At 26.2% G+C, this 22,672-nt stretch overlaps 1 protein-coding gene across 1 annotated transcript; it reads right to left on the reverse strand.

Annotated features, from left to right (window-relative positions):
- Positions 1–21,568: 21,568 nt before the first annotated feature.
- Positions 21,569–22,155, reverse strand: LOC119685050. Its single transcript, XM_038099237.1, has 2 exons — positions 22,063–22,155; positions 21,569–22,012 (listed from the first exon to the last, which is right to left on the reverse strand). Exons 1-2 carry the CDS (start codon positions 22,063–22,065, stop codon positions 21,677–21,679), a joined length of 339 nt encoding a protein of 112 aa, XP_037955165.1. The 5' UTR covers positions 22,066–22,155; the 3' UTR covers positions 21,569–21,676.
- Positions 22,156–22,672: the final 517 nt, after the last annotated feature.

The following is a 22,672-nucleotide window of genomic DNA, read 5'->3' on the forward strand; positions in this document are numbered from 1 at the left end:
ACCCAAAGCCGTACTAGACTTGAATGTTGGAGCTTGGAGTTTTATTAATTTGCTGTGAAAGTTCATAAACAAATGCATTTGCTGTGTGATATTAGTATGAAATCATAAACCAACTGTAGAATAATTGAAATAATTAATATTAATATAATTGAAATAATTGTTAAATTTTAATATTACGTATATTCTTTTGTGCTGAAACTTTATTTGTTTATTATATGTATATTATTTAGTATATTAGAACTCCATGGTAAATAGACAATATCATATATTATATTATATTATACATATAAAGCTTACAGCTATGGCATTTTAGCCGTCTGCCGGAAGTTTAGATTAATCTAATATCAAGTTTTTATAAATATTAAATAAATATTATTACTTATAAACTAAATACAATATAAATATTAAATTAAATTATTACACCAAAAATAATAGATTTCAAATAAATTAATTTAAAAATCTTCGTTAATAATATATGAAGTTCATTTTTGGCGTTGTCAATAAATAAAATTGTTGCATCTGTGACAGGGATAATCTAAATTTAAGTGTTGAAAGTCCATTCTATATATACAAAAATGGAGTGGTGTAGCAATTGGCTTGAAGGTGAGATGGGCATTTATTTTTTTGAAATTGAGGAGGGTGTAATAAAAACAGTTAGTTCTCAACTCTACGACCACATGATTATCAAGTTTTTTACTACATAATCAGAAATTTTAATATAGAAGATATCACAATACGTTTTGTTGTGACTTTATTGCACAAGAAATTTCCCGGATGTTTAATTTAAAAATTTGAAGCTGTGAATTGGACATCAAGACTATGTGTTTGGTCTTGAATGGGTTCTTTTTATATTTATATGTATAAATTATATATTTCTGCGACTACTTCTCAAATTCTCAGTTCTTTGAAATATATTAACAAACATCCGTTAAGTAAAGATCAAGCTATTGCAAGCTATGTATTGAGAGACCATCGAAAGTTATTTTAAAGCGGTTCATGGATTGATTTGATATTTGAATGATGTACTATTTCACCTCTAATAAATAGATCCAAATAAAAACTTTATACTTTTTAAAATGACTTTCAATTTTTAAGATCCTCCAATTTAAGAAATCTTCTATCTATAGTTGTTTTTCAGAAGATCTACAAAACCCTCCTCTACAGCAGCTATTCGTACTTCCAGTTTGATAAAAATCATTTTCTGTGTAAGAATTTCTTGAGATAAGAATAGTGCGAAAAGTTAGAGAGAGCTAAATCTAGGATTTAAATTGGTTGTTGGAACAATTTGTCAACTAATTCATTGTTTTTAGCGATAGTTTTTTTTGACGATATAAATAGTTGAGTTTCTTGATGGACAATAATTTTTTGTTCTCTTTAAAAGTTTTCTTTCATAAATTTTTATATATAAAATGTTTTTAAAATGTCCAAAAAGTTGCAGAATAATTTGAGTTTATCGTTATTCTAATTTGGAGATATTTTAACCGAACTAGCTTCGGGGCAGAAAGGTGTGGTTCGCCCGACGTCTTGCATTTTTGTTTTAATTCAGAACTATAGCAGTAGATCGAAATTTAATACATAGTGTTAAAACAATGTCCAAAGTTTTAGCTAAACTCTCCAGATTTTATTGTCGGAGCTACTTTCAAATATGGTTTTGTTGCATTGTTAGCAGATGTGGCAATTAAGTTTAAAACCTTCAATTTGAATTGGTTATTTTAATATATAAAAAATAAATTAAGTAGCATTTGGTTATATTTTTTATACAAAAAATAGTTAAATAAGAAAAGTAAATCTATACTTCATTTTAAAATTTCTTTCAAAATTTTTTACATATTCACTTATTGTGTTTTATATAAAAAAGCAATTAAGTGCGTCGAAATATTTTATGTATTTTTTTTTCACGAAATACACATTAAAAAAATGAAAATGCTTTTTATTGTACAATTGTAAGTATCTATGCCGTTTACTAAATTTATTAGTATGATTTGAATAGTCATCCCAGCTGTGCAATACTCAAAATAATATCCCCAAGACCAAATTTGAAAGAGTAAAACCCATCAATACATTTACTTAGCGTAGTACTCACTTCATCATAAATATTAAAATATATGAATGAGCACACGTTTTAAGTCTAGGACAAAACCAGGCATGAACTCTCACCAAATACGGTTTTTTGGAAGAAATGTTTTCATGTGTGACCTATTAAAATATAAAATATTCATTTTTCATTTTAAATAAGTATCTTTGCATATTATTTCAAGTGTATTGAAAATATTCTAATGTTAGAATTTTACGGACTTTATGTGAAGTCTTCTAAAAATATGTTCCTTTTTAGTAAAAGTTGCTATGAAAGCCTTGAATAAATGTAAGGTTTTCAAAATATGTGTTTAATAAAATTCATGTAATAGTTGTATTAAAAATATTTTTATAAGAACAAAATTCTTAAATTTAATTAAGTAATTATATATATTTACATTTTTGTATATAAATGTATATGCATATATTGTATATGTATATATATAAAAGATATTTTTTATAAGTTTTAATTATATATGTTCAATTTAGTGACAAAAATATATATTATCAAAATAATATTATATTTGAAGATTAAGCGATCTATAAGGGGTGTCTTTCAATGATTATTGTGCGGGTTTACTGAAGCAGAGTTCAGCTTCCATACTTTTATTCTGACTACTTCGTCTGAAGGTTTAAGATCAACTTTCTCAAGTGTCTGTCTGACATCAACAGTGTGAAATTAAAGACATAGAATAATTGATAAAACGATACAGTGGCGCACCGGTCGAAAATAGGTGTATTTTAATATTAATTTCCCTAAAACAGCAAGCCCAATGCTCAAGATCACAGTGTGCAAGATGGGTTACCATTAGTATCTGACATCTATCTACCAAAATAGTTTTGAGGTTTACATTCTGCAAGCTTACTCACTGTTTTGTTGTTATTATTATTTTATGGTTGTAAATTTAGAATTATTTGCTTATAGTTATAAATATGTTTCTCGTAACTAAATCGTATTATATTACTCAAAGTATATTGAGACCTCTTATGATTGCACAAATTTGATCTAATTGAGTTAATTCTCTTTCGAAAAAAACAATGTTAGTGACGTACATCTATTTAGAACAGTAATACAAGTCGGCAAACGGCTGAAGCAATTTCATACATTTCTTTTTAAAATGTTTTGTTTAACTAAATAGAAGTACCAAGATATGTAATTAGCATTTGAATAATTAAGGAAAGAACTAACTGAAGTAAATTAATAAAGTTACTAAAGATTAAGCATATGTACAAATTTGTTGTGTTTGTTGGAAATTGTTAATAGATTCGGATTAGAAGTATACGCTATAGAGAGAATTTTTATACTAGCATTTGTGAAGTAGAATAGAATATGGGTATGTATCATTTCATTAAATATATCATCTTAAATGGTGAATTGAAAAAATTTAGTAGACAGTTGTTAAATTTAAATAATACAGAAAGTTGGTTACAATTGTGGTAAGATATCTATGGAGAACGAGCCACAGAAGGACATTTAAAATATATATTTTATCAGTTGAGTGGAGAATACTGGAAAGTAGCTTCAATTAGATCTGCATTTGAAGTAGAATCTAAATAGATTTATTAATAATTTAAATAATAAATGCAATATATTCACTATAGAAATATCTCTAACAATATAATTAAATATATAAAAATTTATAATGTGTATTATAAGACAACCCTACTTGTGACACAATAATTTTAAATTTTTAATAATTATTTCATTATTTTTCATTAGTGCATAATAATATATAGATTGATTAATAAAAAGTTTCATTAAATTTTCGTATGAATTTTTTACCCATTTAAGAATAAAATGTAGAGCATTTTTGCTTCTTCTTATAAAGCCCGTTGTAGGTTAACTGTTATTCAACGTGCAATATTTTAATATTTCTTGCAAGAAATTTCAAAAGTAATTCACCACGAAAATTCTCACAATTTCCCAGGGCAAAAAAGCAAATGCATTTCTTTAAAAATTTAACAGCATAAAAAGTTTTCTCTTCTCAACATGTTGCAAGCATTTTCTTTTTCTGTTACTTAACAGAATTTTAATTTTTGCAGTGATAAAAATTTGTTTGCGAATAACTTATAGAAAAAATTAATTAATATATTACATTATAAAAAAAAAAAAGAAATTAAAATAAATTCTAAAATTTAATCAATGTTTTAATATTATGAAATGAAAGTGATATTGTTCGGTTTTCTTCTGTTTATTTTTTTTTTAGTACTTTTTTTATAAGCGTTTTGAAAAGGCTTTTTGTATTTATTTGAGATACTAATTTATTGGTTTTATTTTTACACTAAATTATAGCTTATAGTTTTATAAGTAAAAATATTTTTAATATTTTTATTATAATATTTTAATATAATATTTAATATTTTTTTAGTTAAATCAGTTTTTTACGCTCACTGATGAAAAAGTCAAGAAATGCTTGAAAATGTTGGCAGTATTTTGATATATACTTAAACTATGTAAAAATATTAAAAATAAAAACTATTTATTATAATTTTATGTATATTTTATATACAGCTATAAATTATGAATTATATATTGAGTTATATTAAAAAATTCATAGCAGCAATAGTACAGTGTAGGGCTAGTGTAAAGAACTTATATATATATATACGTGATTTATGTGGTATTAACTTGAAGTATTTCAATTTTATGTAAACAGTGCTTAAAAATAATTTTAAAAATTCTTAATAAATTTGTATTTTTTATTAATTTATTTCTTAATTTATTGTTTTAAAATAAGAAATTAATTAATAACAAAATTGTTTTTAAAAAAAATTATTAACTTCTATTTGCATAAAAAATTTAATGACCTAAAGTCCGGTGATTTATTATTATTATTAATAAGCCTTCTTTGGCGTCATTTGATTCCAAGCAGTCTCTATACTGGGCATAAGCTATATAGATCTTTGCCTCCATCTTTGCCTTCTTACTTCCACTTCTCTGAGCTTAAGAATTTTGATGTATGATCTACCAAATCTACACTATTGGCTATTGATATAATTTAGTGTTGATCTGCGCTATGTAATCTTAGGTCTTCTTCTTCTTCTACCGCCTTGCGGATTATACGTAAGGGTTGGAAAACAAACTTCACTTGACGGCTTTCGTATGGTGTGACCAATCTAGCCAAACTTTCTCTTGTGGATATTTTTTATTATATATTTACTTATTATACTAACGAATATTTGAAAAAACTCGCATTAGAGTTTAAGTTTTATATAAATTTAAATTCAGTCGTCATCTAAGTAGTATTATATATTTTTTTAAAATTTCAGTAATATACTTAAATTATTTTATAGGTACCAACTCAGTTCTTTAAAATAAGGTTTTTATATATGAAAAACTTAAACTACAATAAACAGCTTAACTACTCAAATAATTACTAAAAATTTGTTTTGTTTGGAATAAATAAATTAGAATAAATCTTTTTAAATTAAAATCTTGCTTTTATTTATTTTATTTTGCATTTATTTTCCCAAAAAATGGAAATTCATTTGTTATTCATAAGCAATAATATATTTATTTTCAGAAATTCAAAATTATTATATATAATAAATCTTAACCAGTTTCGTAAGCACATGCTATAATATTAAAATCATTTAATCCAGAAATTCATTTGAGAATTTATACAGTACAGTTTATTAGTTTGTAGACTAACATATTTGATTAAATATCTCAGCTAAAACTGTGTCAATGTAGTTTGGGTCCACTTAAGTCCCCATAGATTACATAGTTTATTAAGTTCGTATGTGTTTGCTTGTTAAGCGACCACAAAGCAATTGCCATAGTTTATCTAAAGTTTATTCTTATTATTTTGCTTTTAATCATAGTACGTCATAGATAAATTATTAAGGATTCTATAAAAAGTATGCGAATGGGTAAAACAAACAAAAAATTAAACAGGATTGTTTTGATTAAATTGAATATACATATTTTAAATATACACAAATTATTATAAAATATTAAGATAATACCTTGACTATTCATTACTTACTGTCATAAGCCCATTTTTTTGATATTTTAATTTAATTTTTTTTTTTTTTGTTGAAGTAGAGTTAAGCTTAATTATTTTGATGTTAAATAGAATTCTTTGTTTGATAATCACAGCAAAAATAATTTTTACTTGAATAATTTTTATAAGCATAATAATAGATGAATTATTCTGACAATTTATTTGCATATAAAAAGTTATATATAAACTTTGAATTTTAAAATATATTTTGCATGTTAACATTTGAAATATAATAGTTTTGCTAAATTTTTATGCTCAATTTTATTTTGAAAATTTGATTTATGTATGAATATTAAAGTAACATAAAGTATAAAATAGTTTCGTAAAACGGAAGGACCGCCATTAAAGGTTATTTTAATTTTATTTTTAATTTTATATGCAAAACTGGAAGTGTGTACCATATTAGCTTGAATTGAACTGAGTGGGTGTGGGTATCAACATTTCCAATCGATGAATTCAAGATTATGGGAAGTCAAACTACTTTTTCTATTGTTTATTATACATTATTATTGTTATCTTACTTTGTTAGATTTTTTAATAAATAAACAATTATAAATATGATAATATTAATCATATAATGATAAATAATTAACAACATAAAGGCAGTTCTGTTTTATGAAAGTAAAACATGTAGGAGAATCACAGCTATCCAGACCGAACTTAAGACTTTAATAAATCAATACAAAGAATTTCATACATCATATAGCCGCAGAGAATATACGATATCAATCTGTGGATACGAATTGTTTAAACTAAAGCTAATGAAGAAATTCAGAATTGTAAATGAAGCTTGAAAGGGCACACCGTCAGAAGATCAAATAGCAATATTGTAATGAGATGGAGCCCGCAAGGTTTCAGGCTGGCCATGAGCTGAAGTATAGCAACGAAATACAAATTAAAGAATAAAAAGTATTTGTAGAACGGCTCTATGCTCTACTAGGAGAACTGCATCAGTTGCATAGATAGCGAAATAGCCATTTTATAAGACTTTAAAAGACTTAAACTATAAGAGTTTTATACACAAAACTGTTAGTTATATATGTTAGTATTATACCATTAACTTTTATAAGCTTTTTTCTATAAATGATCTGGATTGTTTTATCTAAGTTAAAAACAATATTAACTAGTAATTGTTTTATACAATGTGTGAAGTGTTTTCTAAGTGTCTTTATATCTAAAACAATAAAAAACAATAAAAACAATAAAAAATAAAACAATATAACTTGAAAACATTATACAATATTATATATTGTATATATTATTTTATTTAATCTGTGGTGTGGATTGGAAATAAAATTTCATTTCATATTTAACCAATTTGCTTTTGTTTTTATTTATAAGCAAAAATAAAAAATAAATAATAAATCTATCAATTACCAAAAATAAAAATAAATTTCAACATTGTATTTCTTTTAACTATTGAACATAAAAAACATTATAACTACTAATAAAATCATTAAAAAAATATAAATTTGGAAAAATTAAAACATTATCGATTGTGAGATATCATATTTATAAATTATACTGATTTGTAATTAATGTGAAAAAGCTTGACATTTTCTTTATTTACACAATTCATCAAAAATAAAAAAAAATTATCATTATTTGCTTAAGACTTATGCACTTAGTTTCGAAAATTAAAATTTTAATTAATCAAATGATATAAGAAAATTATTACATACACTTATATCAGAACTTATCAAAATGTCAGTCAAGTTACTTAAGTACTTTTCAAGTTATTGCTACTGTTTTTATATAAAAAAAATTGTGTGAAATGAATATTAAATATTAAATTTTGCTAAAAATAGTTGATGTAATATATACGATACATATTGGCAGACATAGTAATTATTTCAATTATCTCTAGCAAAAAAACCCATATTTACTTATTTGCTTTATTGAAATGTTTCGTTTTTTGTAGTTAATGTAAATTATTGTGTATTTTAATCGATGATATTAAGTTTTTATTAATCTTTATATAAAGAGACATATATAAATTATTTAGATCCTGGGAATAACATTAAACCTACTTAAAACGATAGTGTAAATAATAAATATGGAAATTTACTGTTATCGATCCTGCAATTGACAAATCTACTGACGACTTCTTACTGTCTTTAGACTTGTTTTGTAAGTCGGTGCTCTATTTCTAGATTCTTCTTTAACTGTGCAGACTTTTAGTTCCAGATGTAACTTAGCATTGAGAGGTTAAGATCCATTAGTAACATATAAGGTTGATTAAGCAATAATTTTGAGAACTTTTGAATAATTAATTGTAATATTTGCATATTTAAGTTTTCAGCAATTTCTCTATAAGCGCTGAACACTCATTGAGTATAAATAAACATATAGTTAAGATTGTACTATTCAATGTACAATCTTATTACAATCTTATGTACAATCTTATTAAAGAATGTTTTTTTTTAAAAAAAAGAAATTTTTTAAAATTTAATACCTTGCTTCCAGATTAGTTTCGGTTTGATTTTATAAATAATTTTTTTATTTTCAATAGGCTATTGTCATTTGAATATTACGCTAAGTGCCTATACAGAATACTTAGTTTACTGATTTTAAATTTGTGAATATATAGTATTATCTGACAGTAGATAGTTAAGTTGTTAGTCAAAATAGTTAGTCAAGTATTTGGTTTTTGTTGACAATGGTATCAAAGGAACTTTGTTTTTGTAGCTAAAATAAACTGAATTGTGTTGATTTTGCTGGCTTTATTTTAGAGATCCTGAGCTATCTTAAAACACTATAGAGTTGAGTGCTAATTGTATTTGATTAGTTTTCATTTTCCAGTTCTTGAACCATCTGCCTCTGTTTCTAATTTGCTAGTAATACAAGCTGTGGTTCAGCATTACTAAGTATAACTACTGATTACAGTATCTGCTGTTGTAGGTATGTCACTACTTTTAACTACATATAATATAATTATATACCCAGCCGCTTCCAACAGCATAGAAAGGTATCGATACCAGAAGAATCACAATGACATCTATGCTTCATTTATGCTTTAAGGAATCTAAGGAATTTAAAGTGTGAAATTTATGATTGTTTAAAAGTATTGCCTGCTGGGTAATAAGTATAACCACTATAAAGCATATAGTATCTGCTTTGAGACATTACCTTGTAATATATCTGTTCGTAATTTTTAAAGTTTTGCGCTTGGGCTCAAGTCCTTACCTTGCGATACATCTTTTCGTTCTTTTTGAAGTTTTGCAACTTTTTTACTCCAAGGTAAGATTTTAGAAAATTGTGATAGTTTATGGGCATTGATTTTATTTTATATAGTAGATCGCTTTGCCAAACTTTATCAAACGTCTGAGATGTATCTAGGTTTTACATTGAGAACAGATTTTAGAAAATTGTGATAGTTTATGGGCAACATTAATTTTATTTTATAAAGTAGACCGCTCTATCAAACTTTATTAAAAGTCAAAGATATGTCTAGGTTTGACATTGAGGTCAGATTTTAGAATTATGTGTATATATAGAAACTATGAAATATATCTAAGAATCCGATTGTACAAAATATTTTATTTTTAAATGTTGAAACAGTAATTCCAACAAATTTTCCGAGTTTTATTTCATAAATTAAATAATTAGTTTTTTAAAAAAAAGTATATACAAAATGAAAAGTGTTAAAGTATAATTAATACAATGCAACCATTTAGTACGACACGAACAAAATTGCTTTGCCACAAAATATTGCTTCAGGTCATAGCATCATTAAAAGTCACAAAATAGCTCTATGGCAGTGTTGTGCTGCCGGATTTTCAAAATTATTTTACTACATTGTTGACAAAGCTACATTTATATTTATTTACAAATACATATAGACAGGTTCCTTGTAGAGGAATTCATAATTGGGATAACAACATTATTTCAAGTATTTAAAAAATTTTAATTGCTTAAATCTGTAACTTAACGTAAGGGAAGAGAGATTTAAATATCTCATATAGTGAATAATTTAGAATATTCAAATGAATATATCATAATTAAACCAATAAGAAACACTACTGTATGTTCGTCTACTTTTATTTATTGCTTAAATTATCTAATGTATCTACCAGCATTAAAACATGAATTACTTGCAAAGCTGATTTGGTAGAATTTATGAGCTGCACTAAATCATTTTACTACAAAAATTTATTTCGCTTGATTTAAATTGATTTAATTTTGTGCTCAGTTCTTTGTTGTAATTTTTCAAATTTTCTTTCCAAACAGTGCAGAAGTATATTTTTATGCTATTTTAAGCTAAGCAGATTTTGTATAGAAAATTATGTCAATTTGCCTTTTAATGTTCTGCAAATATCTAAGAGTATGTCCTGTGCATGCAAGCCAGCCTTTCTTAGCTTTTACGAAGTATTGAGTACATTTGACAAAAAAAAGGCTAAAGTATGAATACAATTCTGTAGCCAAAAAGGAAGACAAAATATGAAGCGGAAAATATAATAAAATTTTTTATTGCATATCTTATTTTGTAACATATTTATGAATTTATTTTTCAACGAAATAAAGTATTCCTGTGCATTGCAAGCCGAGATGTTAAATGAATCCCCCAGATTCACAATTGAGTACCCCCATTAAAAAATAAGCTAAAGTAAAAAGTTTGCGAGGATATGTTATGAACTTTTGCACACTGAATTACTTGTCAACACGTTTTGTATAGGTTAAAAATTTATTTATTTTATTTTATATATTTTGGAAATATCTGCGAGTTATACGTAGAAAACTAATTTCCAATTTTTTAAATGCATTACACGTATCACTGATAATCACGTTCGTGCAAAACCACTGGTTTCATGATTTATTCACAGTGGTAACCTTTAAATCATGCAACAACATTGAAATAGGATTAAATTTTGAAGCCAACTTCGTGAAAATAGAAAGTTTAATATATGAAGTTTTGTAGTGAAATTAAAACAAAAAATACATTTGGAAAAAAGGCGAAAGGTAAAGTTGTGCCTGAGTAAATCAGTTGCATATGAGTAAATTTGAATAATAATCAAAATTTTTGTTGCACGTAGATTAAGTGCTCCATACCTCCCCAAAGTAGAAATACGTCCATTTTGTGGTCAACAGAAATGCAATTTCGCTACACTATATTTATTTAACCATTTTTACTATATATAATAAATGAAGAAAGTCGGGACTGCTATAGAAAAAAGAAAAAAGAAATAAATTATTTTGTTAAGTTATCTTATAATTTCATTATTGCGTGAAGAAAAATAGTCTAAGATAAAGTTAAATTAATTAATAATAAAAAATGATATTAGGTCTGTTTCACGAGCTACTAGTAGTAAAACTTAAGTAAAACACAAGTAAAGTACAAACTGAGAGCGTAACACAAATAAAGTGCCAAATTACGCTCTTTACACAGAGTTTGATGGAACAGTTTTGTGTAAAATTTAAATTTAAACCAAAACATCTAATTCACAAATTTTACTTGGAATTAAAAGTACGAGTAAAGTCTGAGTAGCATTTTTAAATTTTAACAGGGATGTTGTGCTCTCTCTCTCACTTTCAGACAAGTTACAGCTCCCTTAATATCAATCACTTCCGCATAAAATATATTCACTTTCAAATAAGTTACGCCTTCCCTAATATCGATCACTTCCGCATAAAAGATATTACAATGATCCGGAACCCTAAAGTAGGAACATTTCTTCAGTTTCTCTGAGAAAACTCCACTATCTACACCACTACTTGTTTTGGATCCGTTAGCAAAAATGGTTAAACTCTCACGAATGTTTTTGTAGAAGTATGATTTGATGAGAGATAGGCTTTGTCTGACGCAAAGAATTCTCCTAATTATTTGTTTTATACTGCCCTAGTTCGACCCACAAAAGAGTTGAGGGTCTCTAAAACCGGTTTTTGATGCAGTTCTGGCTAGATTATTACCCAAAAAAAAAAATATGTACACAGGGTCGGTCATATCAGGTAGAACCACTTATTTAACGATAAAAAACTGGGAAAAACACAGTTTTTGCTGTTTAAGTTAAAATTCAGTTAACTTGGTTTAAGGAGAATTGATTACAGTATATTATATTACATTACTTTATATCGCGCAATGTTCACAAAATACTGTGTAGATATATCCTACTAAAACAATACCTTTCCCATGAAGATGTACGGATACTTGCGAGTACACTCGAGTTAAGTTTATTGTGAAGTGCAAGCCCACTAAGAGTGGAACCATATAGAAATATTAATATTTAAATAAATATGTGATGTTAAATATGTAACTTTTGATTAAATATGAAATTTATGGGTATTTTTACCTACTTTACTTACTCTTACTAGATATATGTAATCTTATTGTTCTGCTGTATGTTTTATTTCATATTAAAATATAGTAGCATACATTCACAAAAAATAATAATAATAGTTTTAGTTATTATAAAAACTTAAATAAATTGTATAAAATTATTTATAGTATCAATGATCTATTAAATACTTATTTCCAATGTAAAGTTCAACTTTTTAAAGTTCTACTTTTTCAATGCTAATATAAAGTGCATTGTAAACCATGATCTTAGAAATAATTTTAGAGTAACAGTTCTTGAAACGCACACATACGAGTATTCTTTCGAGTAAAAGATTGTTATGTACTCATTTAAATAGTTCTGTTTCCGATGATAACATCTCATCTCATCCAGCTAAAAGGAAGGACGGAAATACAAATAACCTGAACATAAATTTAAAGTGAAAGTTTAAGTGCACATTCGCTTTGGTCCTGCCTTCAACACCATTTTGTAGTGTAATTTTTCCCTAACAATGCCACAGCATGTGGCGCATTTGACCCACAATTTTTAGCTGCAGCGATGAGGCAATGCACTTGTACTTGCATGACGGATGCAGATAACTTGCAGTAAAATATTTTATTATGACTTTTGCTGTGCGTGACATAAATGGTGACTTGTGTAAAATTACGAAAGAAGCAAGTAAAATCAGGCAAAAATAAGCATAAAACTGGCATCAACTCTTTGATGTTGTATTTAAGTTGGATTTAAACGTTTTGAACATATGCTAAAGCAACACTTATTAAATGTTATTTTATGCAAAAGAAATGCAAAATTTATTCCCACGCATATGAAAAATGAGTTCATACTTTTTATATGGAAATTGCCTTTGATTTAATATTTATAATAAGAGTATGGGAAAAGGCATATATACATGTTAATATGTAATAAATTTAATACTAACCAGTTACCAATAATATTTAAATAAGAGAAAAGTAAGCATGAAAAAAATAGTAGTTGCCTTTTCTACAAAATCAATCAATATATTGAACTGATATAGTATTTCATAATAATTATAGTCACTGAAGGTATGTGAATATGTATATATGTATAAGTAGTATACAGTATACGGTATATAAGTAATTTATGGCAATAACTGATATTATCATCTGCCGGAAGCTTGTTTTCAATAAAATGCTTATAGTTTTAATACTATTCGATGATAAAAATAAATTTTTACTTATACAATAAAATATACATCGGATAAACGAAAAGATTCCTGTCAATAAAACTTGAAATACTCTTGAAAGAAGCAAGGGAAGAGGCGAAAAAAATAAATTCTCACATAAAATCAAATGTAGCCAGACATATAATTACTGAAAATCACCATATCGACAGAGATAACGTCAAGATAATTAAAAACATAAAAGATAGCTGGAGATTAGAAGCGGATCTAAATAGCTCATAAGTTGCATTGGTGTTTTTACTATTAGGAATTCGTCTGATGAAGGCAAAAGCGAATTTGGCGAAATACGTATAGAAAATATACAAAAATAAATGTTTGAAACAAAAGTTAGAACATAATAAACAAAACGAATTTACTTCAAATCTTTACGTCTAGATTATAGCTTAAGCTTCGGTAAAGCTGATTCTTCCGTTTTTCATAAAGATTGCCCATGTATATGTGAATAATATAGAAAATAGTTCAATTTTCAATATTAGTTTTCCATATATATCATCATATCACTAACCCCTGTAGCTCCATCACTTAACTCTATCAGCTGTCAATACTTACCTGATTTTAACCTCTTTATTTTCACCACATAAGTCTATTAGTTGTCAAACTGTATTATATGGTGAGAAAAAAATTAATGGTTATATATTTTTATATTGATTATGCAAACATCTTATTTTATTGAAGAGTTAGAATCAGAATAGATATTGTTAAATTAAACGGTCAAAATATTCTATTATCTATTTTTTTAGGAACTATGGCATAACTCTAATGTAAACATTGAAGATATTTTTCATTTTAACTGTTCGTTATAATTCCTTAAATTGCGTTAGTGACCCTTCTTTTTAGGCTTAATTGAGCCTTAATTGTGTATTGTTAGTTCAGACGAAAGATGACGTTAAATGAAGTATATGCAACTGTGGTACTCGTTAGGAAAGTAGTATTATCCTTATATGTAACAAGTATTTACTATGTGGCTATATTCTGACTAAAGTTAGGAGAATGTCTTTTGAAAACCGCTTTGCAAAGGACTACAATTGTCCCGAAAAAGAAATTGTATTGGTGAAAAATACAATATACACGGAGTCCATATTCGGCCTCAGTGATGTATCCTCTACCGCGATAGTTGTCCATATTATCAAGACATGAAGGGAAGGTTTAACACGTGCAATGGGGAGGATAACTGATTGTGACCTCCAAGTGTTATGTAGCACAAATGAAATCATTACAGCTTTATACTGAATTGATGCGATGTTGTATTCATCTATTACTTATCTTCACAGTTTAAATTATTTAAAAACTATTTTAAGACTTAAATTAAAAATATTTCTTTTTTTGCTAAAGATTTTTAAAAAATTGCCAAAGAAAATGTCGATATAATTTATGGCGGAACTTTTAGATATATTATATGTTGTGTCAATTGTATAGAACAACAATAAAAAAGTTATTTTCGTGCTTTATATTTACTTGTCACACTTTTAAATAATTTTGTTAAGAAAAGAATTTGTGAAAATTGGCGGCGACAGTAGGATTTTATCTGCAAACATTGTTGAAAGCTTTGTCAGCTGGCGTTGCTTGGAAGCACCGTTTTTGTCATGTGTTAGGATTTATTCGAAGCCAGTGGGCTTTATACTAGAATTTTTATAAAAAATTAAAAAAAAATATTATTTTAAGGATGATGACTGTGTCCGTGTCCTCGAATTATGTATCTCAAGCCGAACGCCCTAAGCAGCTTAATCATGATTATGAGATAGATACAAATATTGGTATGAATATGGCTTGAGAATGCTTTGTTAATGGCAGTGTGAGATTTTTCTTTTTATACTCGAAAAGTTGTGATATAAAAACACCTTAAAAGAAAGTATGTACATTGAAACAAAAAGTTAAATAAAAATTAATTTAAAATAATATATATTGTATTAATTAAAATCATAATATTTCGTTCAGTAAAATTACTCCTTTTTGTTCTGTGAGTTTATAATTTAGTATTGAAAATGTTTACATAAAAGTATTTTGTGTAATTATATTAAAATTGAATACTAAAATAATTTGAAGAATTCAGACCAAAACTCTTCGAACTATCATCAATGCCAATTGGTACAATATATCTTAAGACAACCGCTAATATTTGAATATCAACACTGCAACTGAAGTCATTCAAAAAGTACCAGCAATCGAACTCGTGTCCTCTCAAATTTGAAGCTCAGAGTCAGCGCATCTTAACCAACTGACCAAAAGCCGTTCGTACATTTTTCTGGAGTTTTGCTAATTTGCTGCAAACGTTTGTTAACAAAGTCACTTGTTGTGTTGTAATATAACGAAATCATAAACCAGCTGTAGAATAATTGAATTATTTAAATATATTTTTATTTCTAATTGTTAAATTTCAAAACTGTTCTGTTTGTTGACGCATTATTTGTTGCATGATATATATATCTTCTCTATATTCTTTAATCTAAAGTTTAAATTATATTATTAAACTCATGCAAATAACAGTAAAATTTATTTATAATTACATTTTTTTATATACATTTTAATCAAAGAAATGTAAGTCATTATGACACCATTTAAAAAATGGATTCATTCTACCACATTCTCATTCTCCACCTGATAATTTTCGTTTCCCTAAAATATCTTTGTTACCAAGTTTGTAATAATAAATGTCAACAGTGCATTGAAATTACTTTTATTATCTATCTCAGTGCTAAATGATGAAGTTTATCAGATTTATCAACAGATTCTTCACACAGCTTGACATGACACTGTAAAATGTGGCAACAATTAATATTTTCAGTATTCAGCAATCTCAGGCTACATTCCTTGTTGCGTAAAGTCGGTAAGCCACAATTCTCAACCCATAAGTTCATAAATGGTTTTTTTATGTTGTGAAGCTGCTAAAGTTTATACTTTTAAAGTTGGCAATGGCTTTTTGCAATGTTTTCAACTTAGCCATTGTTACTAGCGTCGTCAGAACTCATACGAGTGGGAGTTTAATTAACACTAGAATGACATTGTTGCTCGCATTGTGTTTCCTGTTCATCAAGATAATTATGTGGTGCTTCTTCGTACAAAGAAGATTTATTTAGAGCAAAATATTTTTTTTTTTACAATTTTTTTCACAATATGGTTAAAGCAATGGGTAGTAATCTCTATATGTGTATGTATATGTATTGTTAATATATATCATAAATACTAACACAACTACTTTATAATACAATAATATTGAACAAAGGAACTCATTAAGAGTAAACATAATTTCATATTTAAGTCCTAGCAGTAAAAATGTTCCAAAATTTTTCGAGTATAAAAACTTTCTAGACTTCTACTTGTACATTTAAAAATCCAAGTACAGAACTTAGCCAGTTTTGTGTTATTTTCGTATATTTTCAATGTTGCTTTCATGTCCTTACACTGTAGTGCTTCTTCTCGGTAGCCTTATTCAGTACATATTGTTCATACCCAAAGATTACGTCGTGTAGAAAAATTATTTTAAAATATAAACCAGAAGGAAAATGAAGATAGCTGCAAGTTGCACCTTCGCTGCACGTTCTTGCATTATTGCTATATATTTTTTCAGCAATTTTTCTTCTTCTTTCTCCTAACATCCGTTTATGTTTATCGTCGACATGAAGTCAAGGATATGGCTTTTGTTTATTTCCTTTGTTGATGTTGTGTTCATAACTCAGCGTTAGTGACTGAACAGTAATAAACACCATTCTCTTGGTCACGTTTTTTATTTAAATTTTTTTTTTCATATTATAAGTACTTGTTTTTAACAATATTTTTTTTTTCGAATTTTGAAACAAGTAAAAATTTGCTTATAAATTCAAGTACATATATTAAAATAGTAGTTTGAGTTATTAATATGACCAGCTCAATATACGCGGGGAGATTTCGAATAATCCTCAAGGATATAAATTTAAAAAGTTATCGTAAAATATTTACCTCAATATGATTTTTAAAATGCAATTTTCGGGTTCAAACAATTTTTAATTATTTTCCGTTGAATTTAACCTTTCATCGATTTTAATTGATTTATTAATTTTACTTGATTAACAAAATTTTATGTCAATTATTTTACAGAATCAGAACCATTATAATGCATTTTTAGTGATATTTTGATATTAGATACTCAGTGGTGTTTATACAACTAAGTAGTAGCCAAGTTGTCCTTATTTAGGGATAATCTTGTTGTTTCACATAACATTTGGGACAAAGTAAAACAAGCATTTGCAAACAAAGTAAGATATGTCAACATGTGGACACATAAATATCACATGAAATAAGAAGTATCACGTTATATCTCAGAGTACTGACACTTTGTCTTATGTTATTATTATTATTATTTCCTTGGTGTATTTACAATATATTTATTATTATTATTACAGTGTATTTATGTATTAAACTTTGAGTGAAGACACCGCTTTTAGTAAGAGCATAGGGCGAAGCATTGTCCTATTTTAGTTTAGTATAAAGCTCCAAACTCTACGATATGGATTTGCAACATATACATGATTGTATAAATTCTCTTCATTATAAACTTTAAACATCGCACTAAATATGAACCATCATGCTATACTTCAGTTTATTTACTGAAACCTCTCGCTAAGGTAGTTCAATATAAATCCCCAAACTCTACGAGTTACAACATACCTAAATAAGTTTTGAGGTTCTATTAGTGAATATATGATATCAGTTAGTTCAAACTTTCTATCATCAAACGCATCCATTTTAGTCGTCTTCTCTAGCATGATATTATGTTGTAGTGCATTATTGTTTTTTGTAGTCAACTGATATTTATTCTGATTACTTGTTCATCCCAATGTACATGTTTTCAGTTATAACAAAATCAACAGGCCGACAACACTCCATCGCAAAGGTACTGTAGTTCAACAGTATAAGGCAAGCTGTAGCTTTCAATTGACATATTGATTAAATTAACTAATTTCGCAATATTTGACCCTGAAAGGGCTTTATATCTTCTTCACTATGCGGCGGTATAAGTCGACTATTTTTAAAAATTTTTAACACACCTTATTATAAAGATGTTTAGCAAATATCCACACTTTATAAATGTAAGGTTTTCATTTAAAAAATATATTGCAGATTTCTAGCAGAAACTACGAAAAGTATTTCAAATATTAATACACTACTTCTGAAAAATATCTTTAGTTGTTCAATAAATATATTTAAATTAATTAATATGTTTTTTTTATATTATATATATATATAAAGTCCTCTTAATTCGACATCAATCTACAGTAAGAAGTTTTGATCAGGATTTTAGTGTTACATAAAAATTAAAAAAAAACCACTAGTTTAAATAAATATATGAACATAAGTATAAAATTAAAAATTATTTATAAATATTTGTAAATATATATATGTAAATATATTTATTTGATGCTATTCTTTTTTTTTAAATTTATTAAAAAAATACTACCCTTAACATCGACATCTATCTACAGTAACAAGTTTTGATATTCATGTTACATGAAAATGAAAAAAAAATAATACTAGCGTAAATAAATATATCTAAGTATTAAATTAAAAATCATATATAAATAATTTTAAATATATATATTATTTATTATATATTCATCCTAACATCGATTGATTCCTGACACCGACATCCATCTTCCGTAATAAGTTTAAATCACGATTTTAATATTTTTATGAAAATTAAAAGAAAATGTTAACTTAAATATATATATATAAGTATTGAATTATAAATCATATATAAATAAATTGTATATAAATGTTTTATTTATTTGATATTGCTCTTTTTTTAAATTTATATATATGAAAATCACTCTTTATATTGACACCAATCTTCAGTAAAAAGTTTTTATCATGATTTTATTGTTTCATGCAAATTAAAAAAATAATTATAGCCTAAATAGATATATATAAGTATTTAATTATAAATCATATACACATAATTAATTTTTAAATGTATGTTTAATTTGTTTAATATTATTGATATTCTCTAAAAATCGGGAATAATGCATTTTCCTAAATTATGTGATTTTTTTCAAAAAACAAAAAAAAATCGAAATTAATTAAAAAATATTTTTAATTATTTATTTCTTTTTTAAGTTGTTTTGTGTATTTAAAGAATATTTTTTAAGTTCCAAATTTTTCTAAACACTTTGAAATTAAACATGACCACGACATTTGGCAATAACAGTTTCTACGTAATACGAAAGTATTTCACACCTACGTTTCAATAGCACCGACTTAAAAAAAAATACTCACCTGGCGGGGGAGCACATCCAAGAGGACAAAGTAAACAATTTGTACCAGATATATCTATCTATTTGTATGTTGTAACATTAAAACAATCTTTTGATTTTGAATTGGATTTTGTTTTTAAAATAATTATTTGCAGCGAATAGATTGAGGACGGTCGCTGCCTCAGGGCTGCTTTAATTTATTAAATAAATTTTTGATTAACTATTTTGATGAAAGATTTCCATTTTCAAAATTAAACAATCATATCAACTCAAAATCCAATCAAGGTTAAACAAATAAAATAATTTGCATTATTTTGATTACTAGTACACAATTGAAGTGTATTGAACGTATTTTTATTGAAAATATTTTAGCATTTTGTCTATCAAAATTGAAATTCAAATATATTTTTTAAAAGAAAAAAAAATTATAATGCATTTGGCACTTACTAATTATTTACATTACAAACTTACATATAGTAATTTTGTATATATCTAAAATGCAATAATTCCTTTGAACTTAATTGAAGCAAACAAAAAGAAAAAATATCAAATAAAAAGTGAAAGTGAAAAAATATTTAATAATTACTACCTCAAGCCCTCTAAGTATTGTCGGTTGAGATTTTAAGTTCTCCTTGGCCTTGCTCAGATATACAAAAGAATCAGCTGTACGAACCAAAACACGTGTACATATGAAGGGCGCGAGCAATTAAAATAATAAAATACAATCTACAAACTTACAGTGAGTGAAGTCAGTAAACACAGAGAAGTGTGTGAGCAAGAATAAGCCATCAAATCTCCTCGTTTAAGTTCTATAGTTTAATTTGATGCGTGTAATTATATAAATATATACATTTACATATAAATGTTGATTTCATATACATTTATATATATATATATTATAATTATATTTTCCATCATGTAATGTGCAATACTCCCAAAACAAACAAATTGTCTTTTAGTATATCCGTGCGTAGAGTAAATGTTGCGAGCACGTCCAACAGTTTGTTTTATTTCTGTTCAATTCTTGTGTTATTCTCTTAAATATAAAAAAGCGCAAGTCTATAGAGTGTGAAGAGATACATTTTTTGTTTTAACATTGAAAAATGTTTTTTTTTTTAATTTGCATGTTACACGAACTATGTTAATGATAACATAACTAAAAGAAGTAAAATTATCAAGAGGATAACATTTTATGTTGCCAGAAGTGTGTGTACCAAGCAACATGTATATAAGCTTAAGTTAACATGTATGCAAGCTATACATTTTCATTTGATTGTATTCAAGCAATCAAAGTAAAAAAAATTTGCTAAATGTTGTTGAATTTTTTGAATACTAATTCCATCAATAATAATTGCAATATCATCTTACCATGTAAAATCAGCTATCAACAGCAAATAAATAATTATATAAGACTTTATTTACTAAAACTATAAAAAGGTAGTTATTTAATTCAATGATTAAGTTATTAATCAGTTTAATCTAAGAATTATATCAACGTATATATGAATTTTAACACAGTAAATATATTATGAGTTTTTAGTTTTTTTGCAATTAGTATGGCAATATAAATTATTAGATATAATCTACATCGGATTGCACATCACTTATCTGTTAAACTTCATATACTTAAATTAATTAAAATTTTCTTATTTAAAAAAAATGTTGCGATGTTTCTCGTAATGTTTAAAAAATGTTTAATTAATTTTTACATTCATTATAAATTAAAAAAACATATCCCTGTATGCATTTATTCTACATTATTTGAAAAAAAAAATTATATTAAAATTTTGTTTTATTTTGATTAATGCATTGTTGTCGTATAACATTAACTTGTATTGCTAGGTACAAAATTTTAATAAATTCATGTAGACATCTTTGTTAATTAAGTTCAGGCTGTTTGATCATCTCAAAGCAAAACTTGGAACAAGATCGTATGACGCCAAATTTAACCAACTCACCCATGTAAAAATTCAACATATACATGGAATGGCGACCCAAAGTTACACGTTCGTATTCCTTCATAACAAATTTTTTGATGGCATTACGAGATATTTTAGCTTTTTTCTCAGTCAGCGTCATAATAGCTCTATCAATCATATTCTTGTTAATATTACGAGACTTTGAAAGCTTAGGTCTACCATATATACGACGCGGGCGGTTAATCCTACGACGTTTCTTTGGTCTTGCACGTCTCCTACAAATTGCTGCTCGAGTCTAAAAAATATTTTATTAGAACTTTATAGTTAAATTTATTGATAATTTACCATGATTTAGAGATTTCCTAAATATTGAGATAAATTTATATACACTAATAACAAATATATAAATTTTTTAGTTGGAACTAATTCGAATCCATATGTATATAAATTTTTTGTTTTATGGAATAAAAAACTTTTACAAATATTCAAGTAAAATTTTCTATCCAAATAATAAAACTGGAATACTAGATTTTTATCAATTCCATTAGGTATTTAAGGTGTAATTCAAATCTTTTTTATGGAAGAGATTTACTCAAGCAGTAAATATGCAAATACTAGATTCTTTCTAATTTCACTAAATACATAAGTTGTAATATAAATGACTGATATTATTCTAGTCAATAATCCTAGATGGTATAATATAATTGTTGTGTATACTAGAATTTTCAAAAGGATAAATCTTTAAATTGTATTTCCGGACTACGTATATTTGTGTTGATGTAGAAATATTGTAATATTTTTAATAACTCAATTTCACTTTTTATTCGCATGCATTGTCATATTGGAGACTGGGTTAGCTTACTCTCTGCTGAATCATGCTAGACTAGTGTAACCCTACAACGGATTTCGGCATCTACATTAATTAGTAATCAATTCACTTGATTACTAATTGATT

Source organism: Teleopsis dalmanni, chromosome 2, assembly GCF_002237135.1.
Source record: "Teleopsis dalmanni isolate 2A chromosome 2, ASM223713v2, whole genome shotgun sequence".
NCBI lineage: Eukaryota > Metazoa > Arthropoda > Insecta > Diptera > Diopsidae > Teleopsis > Teleopsis dalmanni.